We start from the raw sequence: 13,411 nt of genomic DNA, 5'->3' as shown, positions 1-13,411 counted from the left end.
TTTCGCCCCAGGTGGGAGTCTGCAGCTCCTGAGTGTTCATGTGGTGCCCCCGGAGAGGAAGTTCTAGCTCCGTGGCTCAGTGTGGACAGCCCGTTGTGCCCAGGCTGATCTGACCCGGTGCCCTGGGAGGCAGCACTGGGGTGCTGGGTGGGGCTGGCTCGACCCCCGGAGCTCCTGTGGCTGTCATTTCAAGGCTCTGGGAGTTACGATGGCTTCATAGCCTCCAGGGTGGCTGGGAGGGATTTCTGCCTTTTTTGTTCTTATTTTCAAAAAATCTCTTCTCTTACCACCTTTCACTGAACATCCTGCTGGGATATTCTGATGATGGGGATCCCACTGAGTGGTGTTATGGTTTGGAGGGGAGGTGTCCCCAAAGCTCACAGGAGAGACAGTGCAAGACGGTCCAGAGGAGCATGATGGGGTTGTGAGAGTCTTAACCCCATCTGTCATCAGTCCTCTGGTGGGATTAACTGCGTGGTGACTCAAGTGGCGTGGGTGTCAGTGCGGCTGGAGGAGGTGGGCATGGGGCGTGGCTGTGGGTATGTATCTGTACCTGGGGAGTGAGTCTCTGCTTCTTGGTCACCATGATGTGAGCTGCTTCCCTCTGCACACTCCGCCATGATGTTCAGCCTCACCTCCCGCCCCAAGGAGTGGACCGGCCTCTAGGACTAAGATACTCTAAAACTGTGAGCCCTCCCATAACCTTCTTCCCTGAAGTTGTGCTGACTAAGACAGTTGGTGTAGCTAAACTGGGAGGACTGAACACTTTGCAGTGTTGAACTGGACCCCTGCTCTCGATGCTTCTTCATTTCCACTTGTCGCTCTCTCAGCCCTTGGGATGACCTGGTCACAGGGGACAGCCTTTGGAGGGACACAGGAGTGCTGCTACCTGCTGCTCAGAATCTCACTCATAGCAGCCTCTCGCTCACAGTCTCTTGGCCTCACAGGCACAGGAACTTGCCAACATTATCAAACACAGGTCCTCAGACAAGTGCACCCTTTTGTCCACTCCTGGGTGGTCACTTGTAGATTCAAGAGGACAAACAGTAAGGGACCCACCACAGAGTGCAGTCAGGCTGTGCCCTGTGGCTGCAGGACTGTGCGGGGATAGTGGCTCAGGCTGGCCAGCGTGCACTGTTGGGCTGGTTGGGGAGGATAGCCTGCCTGTGGTCCGCCTGTGCAGCTGAGCTTGTGTGGCCCCGGGCCACGCCTCTGCTCCCTTCTCTGTCTGCAGAGATGGTCCTCCTTCCTGATCCTGGGTCCCCAGAGGGCCGCTCAGAGGGACTGCCCTCAATCCAGATGAGAGTCTGCAACAGTCCAGGAAGGGCACCTGTGTGCCAGATTGTCCTGGGGTGAGAGGAGTGGGCAGGGGGACAAGACAGAAGATGGCCTTTTCAGAAGGGGGGCCTGGGGACTCTCTGGGGGGGGTTAAGGAGGCCACCCTTAGCCATCACTCTAGGTGCCTCTGCTGTTGGGGGCTCCTGTCAACAGACAGCCAAGCCGGTGTCCATGGCAGTGGTGAAAGCCCGAGAAGCCCTCTTCCTGTCCTGCTGAAGGGACTCTGCTTCCTGGGGCTCTGGCCCCCAAGAGGGACCCCTTGCCCTTCCACAGGAGTTCAGTTGCTGTGACTGTGGCTCTGCCAGAACCCCTCCCCCTCCCTGTCCCTGGGAGCACCGTCCTGACCCAGGACCCTGGGTGGGTCAGCCGAGGGCCTGCCCGCAGCCCTGGAGAGCGCTTTCCAACGGCTGTCCTCCCTGTTCCGCCGGAGGAGTTTCCAGTTCTGGGACCTGAGGGGCAGAGTTGCTTTGGGGCCGTGGACCTCCACCCTGTGGCCCAGGGGACTGTCACACAGCGGGGCCCCGCAGGTTGCATGAACTGCCCGTGACTTGGGGGTCCCAGTCTGCTGCCTGCTGTTCGGTGTGACTTGGGTGCAGCTTCGGGGATATCCTTCATTCCTCCTGAGAGAGGTCACAGGCAGCAGGAAATGGTGCTAAAGGGAGGCTTCCGCGCCTGGTTTGGGGCCCTGTGGTTCTTTTGAGTGCTGAGTTAAGTGCTTTAAGTGCTTGGTCCTGCTAATGCAGAGACCACACTGTGACTGGCTGTGGCTACCAACCCGGGCCCAGGGTGGAGGCTGCAGTCAGACACCCTTGACTTGGATCTTGGGCTTGTGCAGCCCCCACCCGGGGCTGCATCCTTAGGGGACCCTTCCCCAGGATCCCCAGGACCCCGCCATGGCTTGAGGTCACCTTCATGCCAGGTGCTTCCTGCTTCTTGTCCTGGGATGGAGCTTCTCCAGGCGCCACACCCCCATGTCCCCGTGCTGTACTCTTTCTCCCTGTCGGCCGCTGCTGTAGGTCCTGCTGGGTTGGAAGGGAGTGGAGAGGTTCTGTGGGTTCCGGCAGCACCCTGATCTTGGGTCTTTGGATATTGCTTCTAATTTGCATTTTCCTTTTCTCCAAGGTATCTCCTACCCTTGCCGGGGCTCCTGCCACCACTAGGAGTGACCGACAAAGGCCGCAGAGATGGCTGGGGCCTCGGTGAAGGTGGCGGTGCGTGTCCGCCCCTTCAATTCCCGAGAGATGAGCCGCGACTCCAAGTGCATCATCCAGATGTCAGGAAGCACCACCAGTGAGTACTGGGGATGTCACTGGTCCCCAGGCACCTTGTGTCTCTGGGTCAGGCCCCTCGGCCAGCCCGGCCCTCCTGGAGCCACCAGCTCCTGGTCACAGTGTCCTGCAGTTGCTGGGGCCGACCACACACCGAGGCCCACAGCAGCCGGCTGCCTCCCACAGCTCCCGAGTCTGAGCCAGGTGTGGGCAGGCCGCGCTCCCTCTGGGTTGGCACCTGCCTCTTCCAACCTCCAGCTCAGGTCCCATCTCTCCTCGTTGTCACCCGGCCTTCTCCCTGGCATGCCTGTGTTCCCATGTGACCTTTTATAAGGACACTAATCACAGGATTTAGGGCCACCTTAACCCAGGATGACCATGTTTTAGAAAATAGTTACCTCTCCTCCAAAGACCCTGTTTCCAGATAAGTTCACCCTCGAGGGTCCTGGGGGCACCATTTTGGGGGCACTCCTTCGCTCAGGACAGCCACTGCCCAGGTTTCCAGGCTCCCTGCTTCCTGCCTTTGGTTGTTTCTCCAGCCTCTGGCCAGTAGGAGGCCTGGCCTAGACACGGGGCTAGGAAACAGCAAGGTAGAGGAGGGAGGTTCCAGAAGGCCAGAGGCCAGGGCTGCCTGGAGGTCCTGCGCAGGCCAGGCTGCTGGGGGCAGAAGCCAGCTGGCGGGAGCTGCTTTGTCTTTCACTAGAAGGCTGTTTAGTGAGGTGCAGTGGACACGGTGCCCTGGACACGGAATTGGCAGACCCAGTGTTCAGCTCACTCAGTTTGTATGACCGCAGCACAGGGGTGACGAGCTCTGGCCAGCACCAGCTGCCCTCCATGCCTGGCCCCTCTGGCCTCCAGCCCTGGGCAGGCAGCCTCTCACACCATGGGCAGGGCTGGCCCTGGGCCCTCCACCCCTGGTCCTGTGTGAGCAGGCATCACTTCAGTTCTGGGGCTGGCTGGGCTGGGCAGGTGGCTTGGGACTGACTGAGTGGGCCCTACGGTACCCAGCACTGGCTCCATATGACACCTCCTCATCCTCGAGGGGTAGCATGGCAGGGCCTTGCGCCCATAGGGGCCGCCCCAGGGAGGGGCTCTTCGACCTGGAGTGGCCACCTTGCTGGGGTGGTGGCCCCGGCCTCCAAGAGTGAGCATTTGGGCGTCATGGGGGAGGGGTGCTGGGACACTCGAGGTCCCGTTGTGTGAGGTCATCACTGGGGTAAATGATGCTCTTACTGGAGTGTCCTGTGACCCAGCTTTGAGCCAGCAGGATCAGGGCAGCCTGCACCTCCATCCCTGGCTGCAGAGCTTGGCCCCGCCAAGCCCCTTGTCCTGTCTCGGCTGTGTCGACCGGGATCTTGGGCCCAGTGTGGGGGTGATCTGGGCTGGGCCGGGACTCTCCACCGCAGGTTACCCCGACTGGTGCTGGGGAAGGGGGTGGCACCTCCATGCCACGGGGAGGTGGTGCCCGTGTGTGTGGCCTGGGCCTCCAGACAGGGCCTCCAGCTGACTGGCTCCAGATGCCCGGCCCGTGTCCTCCCAGTTCTGGAGACCAGGGTGGGACAGCGGGGTGCGTGGTTGCCAGTCCCCGACATGGCTCAACCCTCCTCACCTCTTCCCAACCTGCTCCCCTCCCAGGAGCGTCCACTGGGATGGGCCTCATGAGTGAACAGGGGACTCGGGCAGGTCCTGGCGGGCTCCGGTGAGAAGCCACTTGGTGCCCCCCTTGCTGGCTGGCGTGCCTGGCTGCAGGGACATTCAGACTCCAGGAGTCACTCCGTGAAGTCGCTACACCGTCCCTGACCATGGCCTTCACCTTTGTCCCCCTGCCTGCCACCTGTGTCTTCACAGGCACCCTCCTCGTGGGTGTCTGTCTCCAAATGTCCCCTTTCTAAGGTCACCAGTTCCCTGGGATGGCCCCTGCCCCCGCCCAGTGACCTCATCTTGACAATCACACCTGCACTGGCCCTGTCTCCAAATAAGGTCCCATTGAGGGGCTGGGCACCAGGACGTGAAGTCGTGGGCTTTGAGTGGACATGAACTGAGGAGGACACAGCTCCTTGCTCTTGGGGAGGGCTTTTGCTCTTGATCCTGTCACCCTGGGTTACGGCAGCTGTCCTGGAGGCCATGCGGTGCCCAGTCAGGCAAGGAAAACCAGTCCTGGGTGGACAAAGCTGGCCTTCATCTCAGGCCTTGGGGCAGAGTCAGGAGGGACTTCCCTCATCAGACTAGATGAGGGAATGGTCCCCCAGGGTGCGGTCTGTCTCTGGCTTGGGGGCTGCAACAGCTCTCTATTAACCAAGGTCTCTGGGTTCTGATGGACCAGAGCGCAGTGGGTACAGTGGCCTGGGGCTGGGGACCAAGTCCTCTCTGTCCTGGCTCAGGGGACACGGGCCTGTTGGCTTAGCCACCCCCTGGGTGGGAGTCAGAGGGAGGCGTGCTGGGCTCCAGGGGAGCTCCGGGACCCCTGTAGGCCCGGTATGGGGCGTCGAGGCCGGCTCCTGGCCTGCCCCCGGTTTGAAGGAGCCCATTTGGAACGCAGCCGCGGGTGTCTGGAGCTGGGCTTGGAGCTCGTGGGGGGTGTGGATCGAGGCTTGGTGCCGGTGGTGGGTGGTGTGCGGAGGACTGACCGTGCTCTGGCCCTGCTGCTGGCCTAGAAGGGGAGGAGAACCCAGGTGCCCGCAGCAGGGTCCCTGGGGCAGGGGCAGCAAGCCTGCCGCCGCCAAAATGCCCAGTGAGCCACAGGGTGCCCAGGCTTCTGGGTGCTTCCAGGGCGCGGCTGCCAAGCAGGACCTAGAGACCTGCGTGGGGGTGGCAAGCAGGCCCCGGACCCCAGATGGGTGGGCTGTGGCTTGTGCTGTCACCTGTCTGCTGGCAGGAGCGCTGTGGGCAACCTCTGGCTGGAGGTCCACCCGGAGAGGGGCAGGGGCGACTCGCTGCCTGGAAGGGGCCCTGTTCCCAGTTTGGGAGCCTGGCTTCCTTGGAAACTGCTCCCACCTCTGGGGCACAGAGTTCCTGTCCGTGTCCCTCTCAGTGCATCCCTGACCACCTTCCCTGTGTCCCCTCTCTGTAGCCATCGTGAACCCCAAGCAGCCCAAGGAGACTCCCAAGAGCTTCAGTTTTGACTACTCCTACTGGTCCCACACCTCGGTGAGCCAGGGCTGGGGCAGTGTGTGGTGGTGTGGACACTGGCTCTGGCCAGCTCGCAATGTGGCCCTCGGGAATCCCTCGACCTCTTGAAGTGGCATGCTCCCCTCTGGGTGGGGCAGGGACCCCACCTGCTCCCCTGGTGGGTGTCCCTGAGCTGGGCCTGTGCTGCCTCCCGCAAAGGCACCCTCACTGGCTCTCAGTCCTCACTGGGTGCAGAGGTCCCTCCTCCTGCACTGTCCCTGGACACGGTGGCCATCCTCAGGAACTGCCCCTTCCTCCCCAGCCCGAGGACATCAACTACGCCTCGCAGAAGCAGGTGTACCGGGACATCGGCGAGGAGATGCTGCAGCACGCCTTCGAGGGCTACAACGTGTGCATCTTTGCCTACGGGCAGACAGGGGCAGGGAAGTCCTACACCATGATGGGCAAGCAGGAGAAGGACCAGCAGGGCATCATCCCACAGGCAGGTGGCCGCTGGCCAGGAGGAGGGAGCCGGTGGGAAGGCAGACTGGGAGGTGGGTGGGGCAGGGCAGGAGGCCGGCGGAGGGACCACCAGGAGGCACGCACCAGGAGGGGACGCACCAGGAGGGGACGGCTGAAGCTGCTGGCGGGGGTGGGCTGGGAGCTGGCTGTGGACAGGCGTCCAGGGCAGGGGCGACCCGACGCGAGACACAGATGGCTCCTCAGATGCCACCAGAACTCTGGTCGCCCCGTCCAGTGCCACGTCCCCAGCAGGATCTGAGCTGCTTCCCACTCGACCGTGGGAGAAAGACGGTGGGAACCCCCGTGGGTGGCAGCTCCCGCCTCGTGCCCACGGGGACGGGGTGACAAGCAGACGTCCCTCTGAGAGGATCAGGGGCTCACCAGGGGACCTGGAACCAGAGGACACCAGCCCCTGGGCTGCAGGCTTTCTCGGTGCCTTCACGTCGGGATGTGCGTTGTGACAGGAGGGTCTGGCAGAGCAGTGTCCCCTTGGCCACAGCTGACTCTCCCTCTGTCCTTACAGCTCTGTGAAGACCTCTTCTCCCGAATCAACGACACAACTAATGACAACATGTCCTACTCCGTGGAGGTAGGGCTCCCGCTGGACACCTGCAGGGGACAGTGGGGCCCCAGGTGCCACCCCTAAGGCACTGGGGTCCCAGGTCCTGCCCCTAAGGCAGTGGGGTCCCAGGTGCCACCCCTAAGGCAGTGGGGTCCCAGGTCCTGTCCCTAAGGCAGTGGGATTCCAGGTGCCGTTCCCAGGGCAGTGCTTTGCCACTGGTCTGTGCCCTCAGCTTGTCATTGCTTGTCCCCGGGGCCACCCTGCCGGCTCCCCTGTGCGGTCTTGGAGACGTGTGGAGCCCAGCTGTTGAGTGGCTACTCGGCCCCGTGCTGGGACGGGCGCCTGGGGGCTGCCTGGCCCTGGTGTGACCAGGGGTGGTGTGCTGTAGGGAGCTGGCCCCTGACGGTGTGGCTGTCCTGCAGGTCAGCTACATGGAGATTTACTGTGAGCGTGTCCGTGACCTCCTGAACCCCAAGAACAAGGGCAACCTGCGCGTGAGGGAGCATCCGCTGCTGGGGCCCTATGTGGAGGACCTTTCCAAGCTGGCCGTCACCTCCTACAATGACATCCAGGACCTCATGGACTCGGGGAACAAGGCCAGGTGGGGGATGCTCCTTGCCCCCGACCCTCGCCATGCCTGACACTGTTAGTTCCCGAGGAGGGCCACCTTCCCCTCTGCCCAGCTCTTGGGGCACCCGAGGGTCCCTGTTGGGGTCTGCCTGGTGGCCCTGATTTCCTCATGAGTCTGGGGCCATCAAGGGCATGTGCCAGCCTGGGAGAGACCCAGACCCTTGTTCAGGGACATGTCACTACGTGAGGCTGCTTCTCTCTCCTCCAGCTGAGGGCTTGTGCTCTCTGTGGGGTGCTGGCCCCTCCGGTAGGGCCCGTCTTGGTCCCCGAGGGCAGTGCTCTGATAACCCAGGGCTCCTGAGACTGTGAGCTGCCCTGCCCTGGCTTCCTCCTGGACACTCTGGGTGTTCTGTGACCACTGTCCCTCTCTGCCACAGAGACTAGTCAGCCGGCTCCTGGGTGGGGCTGACCCACCCTGAGCCCTCTCTCCGCCATTCCCCAGGCAGCCTCTTGGCACCTGGTGACTGAGTCTGGGGACATTCTCTGAGGTCCCTGGCAGGTTGGGGCAGTATGGGAACCAAACCCCGGCCCTCTCTGGCAGGCTTGGGCTCTCCTCTGGAAGGTCGCACTGCTGGCCCTGGCATCTCCTGGGCACAGGGTGGGCTACTGGGCTCTCTGGAGGGGACGGCGTGGGCAGGAGGGTGGGATGTGGTGGACATACTCTTCCTCTTCCCAGGGGCTTTCTCACACCAGGGCCCTCAAGGACCTCTGCCCTGCTGGGGTTCCTGAGCCCCTGGGAGCAGGGAGCACCCCTCGGTCATGGCATCCCTGAGGTGCCAGGCACCAGTGAGGGACAAGGACCCCCCTGGTGGGCAGTGGGAAGGCTGAGCAGGAGGCTGGCAGGAGGCACGGTCACCCCTGCCTGGCCCGAGCAGCCCTGGAGCCTGCTCCCCTGGGGTGGCCTGACATGGGACAAGGGTGATCTCGTGTGGCTTCCTGCTCCCAGGACGGTGGCGGCCACCAACATGAACGAGACCAGCAGCCGCTCTCACGCCGTCTTCAACATCATCTTCACCCAGAAGCGCCATGACGCAGAGACCGACATAACCACTGAGAAGGTGAGTGGGGCCCAGGCAGGCGGCGCCACCAAGAGCAGCGGCCAGGGTCAGGCAGGGCAGCACAAGGACCCAAACCACACCCTGGCCTGTGAGATGTGGGCACTGCCCTCTGCCAGGAGCCAGGTGCTGCCCGTCTGCCACCTGGTGTTGGTCCCAGTGGGGTGCTGGCCAGTCCGGGAGGCCACCTATTCTCAGAATGTGGGGGGGATCGGGGTTCAGGGACCGGGTCCTCCTCCCTCCACCTCCTGCTGCTGGGCAGTTTTGGTGGGGACTGTGGGGACGCCCCAGGCAGCACCAAGGACAGAGGTGAGGCGGCCTGCCTGGTACCCCCAGAAGTGGCAGCAGAGGTGGGGTGGCAGGGCAGTTAGTAGTCAGAGATGCCCGTGGGTTCTGGTGCAGGCGGGCAGGGCTGCGTCCTCTGCCTCCACTGGGAGCCGGGCCCTTTCCAGGAGCAGGGCCTCGGGTGGGCACCAGCATCTCAGCTAGGGACGCCCTGCTGAGGGCACAGCCGCCCACTGCCCCTGTGCCCTTCCCACACACCTCAAGTCCTCGGTGGACTGGTGGGCACCCTCTCCTGTCCCTGTATCCCAGGGGCCCCTGGAGGGGGAGTGGGCAGGCCTGGGCCTCTCCCTTTTTGCCTCCAACTGTGCCCCACCCCTGAGCCCCCCAGCCCTCCTCCAGTCCCCTCAGAGGGGTTTCCCCGGCGGCTCGGGGTCTGCTGAGGGCCTGGATGAAGGGTGTCTCGGTCCCTGGGGGTGCTGGGGGTCACCTCAGGGCCACCTCCCATTGACCCCTTGAGGTAGTAAGAGGAAGCTCAGGGAGGCCCAGGGGGGCTGGGACCAGAAGGAGGGCATGGTCAGTGCCCAGGCAGACGGCCGCTGGCTCCTCCTTCACTGGTCAGGGCCCTGAGGGTCCCTCTGTGCCCCGGCCTGTTAGACAGCAGTGGGCCTGCCTCTGGTGTGGTGGAGAGCAGCTGGGCTCCCTGGGGTGGGCTGGCCACCGCTATGGATGCTCTGTGGGAGAAGCTGACGCATCTGCCGTTGCAGGTCAGCAAAATCAGCCTGGTGGACCTGGCCGGCAGTGAGCGGGCGGACTCCACGGGGGCCAAGGGCACGCGCCTCAAGGTAGGGCCAGGCTGCTGTGCCACGGGCTCAGCCAGTGGGGCCCAGTGTCCAGGGAGAGCTGGGCAGGAGGTCTGGCTGGGCTGGAGGCGCGGGGCCACAGCCTGGGCAGGGAGTGGGGGGCCCAGCCAGAGCCTTGGCCTCCAGTGGCCCAAGGCCATTCCTGCTGCCCTGCTTGAGTGAGTGAGGACAGAGCTCCGGCTGGAAGCTGTACTTCTCCACGGTCCCACTGTCCTCACACCAACCCTGAGGGGCACGGCCGTGCGCTGGCCTCCTGAGAAGAGAGTCCTAGTGTCAAGAAGGGGCGTTCTTGGCTTCCAGAGGCCCCCTTTGGTCCCCGCCATGACTTGATAGTGGGGAACAGCCTGGAAGTGGAACCTGGTGAGGACCGGGCCCTGGTGCCGGGTGCTGAGGCACTGAGGAGAAGTGCTGGCCCAACCCTGGTGGCCCCTGGGTGGCCAGGCAGAGTGGTGCTCTGCCGCACCTGCCAGGCCAGGCCCTGGAGCCCACCCGGACCCCCTTCCACCCACAGGAGGGAGCCAACATCAACAAGTCCCTGACCACCCTGGGGAAGGTCATCTCTGCCCTGGCTGAAATGGTGAGCTGGCCCCGCTTCAGGGCTGGACTGCGGGAGGTACTGTGGAGGCCCGTCCCCCTGGTGCCGAGAGGACAGGGGCTGCCGCTCTCACTCCCACGTCTGCAGGGCGGCTGTGGCCCCAGGGACAGCCCAGAGGCGGGCCAGGCTGGACTTGGAGTAGTGACCCTGTTCCTCCCTGGGCCTGCAAGAGGGGGATGTGCGGCTTTCCTCGCGGTCCTTCCCAGGGAACCACCATGGCCGTGCTGAGCCTGTGGCTGCCTTGCTCGAGGGAGGGCAGGGGTCAGCTCCCACTGCTGGTGGCCCCGTCCAGGCCACCCTCCAAGGAGGAGCCACGCCTGGGAGGCGAGGGGCCAGGCCTGTGGGCTCTGCAGAGCCAGCCCACCCACCCTCACCAAGACGCCCGGCTGTGGACAGAGAAGGGCCCCTGTCTAGAGAACCTGGCCCCTGAAGTGGCTGGGCTGGGGGAGGTTGCCGGTGACAGCTGCCAGGTGACTCCCGTAGTTTACCTGTTGTCACTCCAGCTCAGGGTGGCCCTCTTGGTGGGGGGTGGGTGAGGGCCAGCGGGCATGTGCTCAGGCCTCTGGCCGCTCTCCTGCCCGCTGTGCCTACCGGTCCTCCCCTCTCCACCTACTCTGGGGCCGCAGCCTCAGCCCAGGCCCTCAGACTCTTTCTGTCCTCTCTCTTTTCAGGACTCTGGGCCCAACAAGGTAAGCGACTTCCTTCCACCCCAAGGCAGGAGGCTGGAGGCAGAGCATTGGCCCAGCCCCTTGCCCACCTCAGCGGGGCAGCCCACCCCCACACCAGCCCCTCCGGGCACAGAGGGGCGCAGCCTGCCTCTGGCCCACAGTGCAGTGGGGAGATGGTGGTAAACAGCAGCGAACAGAGAGAAAACGCAACCACCAATTGGGACGGATCCCAGGGAGCAAGGCCACGAGGGGCCGACAGGAGAGGCCGTCTTCAGTGGGCTTGGACAGGGAGGCCTCCTAGGGGAAGTGGCCTTGAACAGAGACCTGGGCCCTGGGAGGACCTGCCAGGCAGGTCGCAAGCACCTGTGCCCTGTAGTCGGAGGGGACAGAGTGAGATGCACAGGTGGGCAGAGGTTGCTGGTGGGAGGACACGGGAGGGGCATGTGTGGAAAGGTGTGAGGAACGAAGGAAGGAAGTCCACCAGGAACTCTGCAGGAAGTGCGCAAGGGTGTGTGTGCCATGGGGTGAGGCGTGAGAGCGCTGTGGGCAGCTGTGAAACTCCGCATGATAGACCAAGGAACTGTGCAAAGAGTGTGTGAGGGTCTGTGAGGAGCCATGAGGACCTGTGTGTGGAACTGTAAGAAACTCTGAGGATCTGGGTGAGGATCTGTGAGGACCTGTGAGGATCTGTGTGAGGACCTGAGAGGATCTGTGTGAGGATCTGTGTGAGGATCTGTGAGGATCTGTGTGAGGATCTGTGTGAGGACCTGAGAGGATCTGTGTGAGGATCTGTGTGAGGATCTGTGTGAGGATCTGTGTGAGGACCTGAGAGGATCTGTGTGAGGATCTGTGAGGATCTGTGTGAGGATCTGTGAGGATCTGTGTGAGGATCTGTGTGAGGATCTGTGAGGATCTGTGTGAGGATCTGTGTGAGGACCTGAGAGGATCTGTGTGAGGATCTGTGTGAGGATCTGTGTGAGGATCTGTGAAAGATCTATGTGAGGATCTATGTGAGGATCTGTGTGAGGATCTATGTGAGGATCAGTGTGAGGACCTGAGAGGATCTATGTGAGGATCTATGTGAGGATCTGTGTGAGGATCTGTGTGAGGATCTGTGTGAGGATCTGTGTGAGGATCAGTGTGAGGATCTGTGTGAGGATCTGTGTGAGGATCTGTGTGAGGATCTGTGTGAGGATCAGTGTGAGGACCTGAGAGGATCTATGTGAGGATCTATGTGAGGATCTGTGTGAGGATCTGTGTGAGGATCTGTGTGAGGATCAGTGTGAGGATCAGTGTGAGGACCTGAGAGGATCTATGTGAGGATCTGTGTGAGAATCTGTGAGGACCTGTGAGGATCTGTGTGAGGACCTGAGAGGATCTGTGTGAGGATCTGTGTGAGGATCTGTGTGAGGATCTGTGAAAGATCTATGTGAGGATCTATGTGAGGATCTATGTGAGGATCTGTGTGAGGATCTGTGTGAGGATCTGTGTGAGGATCAGTGTGAGGACCTGAGAGGATCTATGTGAGGATCTATGTGAGGATCTGTGTGAGGATCTGTGTGAGGATCTGTGTGAGGATCTGTGTGAGGATCAGTGTGAGGACCTGAGAGGATCTGTGTGAGGATCTGTGAGGATCTGTGTGAGGATCTGTGTGAGGATCTGTGTGAGGATCTGTGTGAGGATCTATGTGAGGATCTGTGTGAGGACCTGAGAGGATCTGTGTGAGGATCTGTGTGAGGATCTGTGAGGATCTGTGTGAGGATCTGTGTGAGGATCAGTGTGAGGACCTGAGAGGATCTGTGTGAGGATCTGTGAGGATCTGTGTGAGGATCTGTGTGAGGATCTGTGTGAGGATCTGTGTGAGGATCTATGTGAGGATCTGTGTGAGGACCTGAGAGGATCTGTGTGAGGATCTGTGTGAGGATCTGTGAGGATCTGTGTGAGGATCTGTGTGAGGATCTGTGTGAGGATCTGTGTGAGGATCTGTGTGAGGATCTATGTGAGGATCTGTGTGAGGACCTGAGAGGATCTGTGTGAGGATCTGTGTGAGGATCTGTGAGGACCTGTGAGGATCTGTGTGAGGACCTGAGAGGATCTGTGTGAGGATCTGTGTGAGGATCTGTGTGAGGATCAGTGTGAGGACCTGTGAGGATCTGTGTGAGGATCTGTGAGGATCTGTGTGAGGATCTGTGAGGATCTGTGTGAGGACCTGTGAGGATCTGTGTGAGGATCTGTGTGAGGATCTGTGTGAGGATCTGTGTGAGGATCAGTGTGAGGACCTGTGAGGATCTGTGTGAGGATCTATGTGAGGATCTGTGTGAGGATCTGTGAGGATCTGTGTGAGGATCTGTGTGAGGATCTGTGTGAGGATCTGTGTGAGGACCTGAGAGGATCTATGTGAGGATCTATGTGAGGATCTGTGTGAGGATCTGTGTGAGGATCTGTGAGGACCTGTGAGGATCTGTGTGAGGACCTGAGAGGATCTGTGTGAGGATCTGTGTGAGGATCTGTGTGAGGATC

The 13,411-nt window shown here is 61.8% G+C and overlaps 1 protein-coding gene across 1 annotated transcript in view; it reads left to right on the top strand.

Moving 5' to 3' along the window:
• The first annotated feature begins 2,522 nt into the window (after positions 1–2,522).
• The window catches only part of Kif1a (kinesin family member 1A), a 63,837-nt gene continuing 52,948 nt past the window's right edge, over positions 2,523–13,411 (top strand). Inside the window, 9 exon segments of the mRNA XM_077795294.1 lie at positions 2,523–2,628; positions 5,677–5,753; positions 6,037–6,216; positions 6,760–6,825; positions 7,221–7,399; positions 8,375–8,486; positions 9,533–9,610; positions 10,140–10,205; positions 10,895–10,912. Coding sequence (XP_077651420.1) covers positions 2,523–2,628; positions 5,677–5,753; positions 6,037–6,216; positions 6,760–6,825; positions 7,221–7,399; positions 8,375–8,486; positions 9,533–9,610; positions 10,140–10,205; positions 10,895–10,912 — 882 coding nt within the window.

Source organism: Urocitellus parryii, chromosome 1, assembly GCF_045843805.1.
Source record: "Urocitellus parryii isolate mUroPar1 chromosome 1, mUroPar1.hap1, whole genome shotgun sequence".
Taxonomy (NCBI): Eukaryota; Metazoa; Chordata; class Mammalia; order Rodentia; family Sciuridae; genus Urocitellus; species Urocitellus parryii.
The sequence above is the reverse complement of the archived record's forward strand: the minus strand, read 5'-3'. Positions and strand labels throughout refer to the sequence as shown.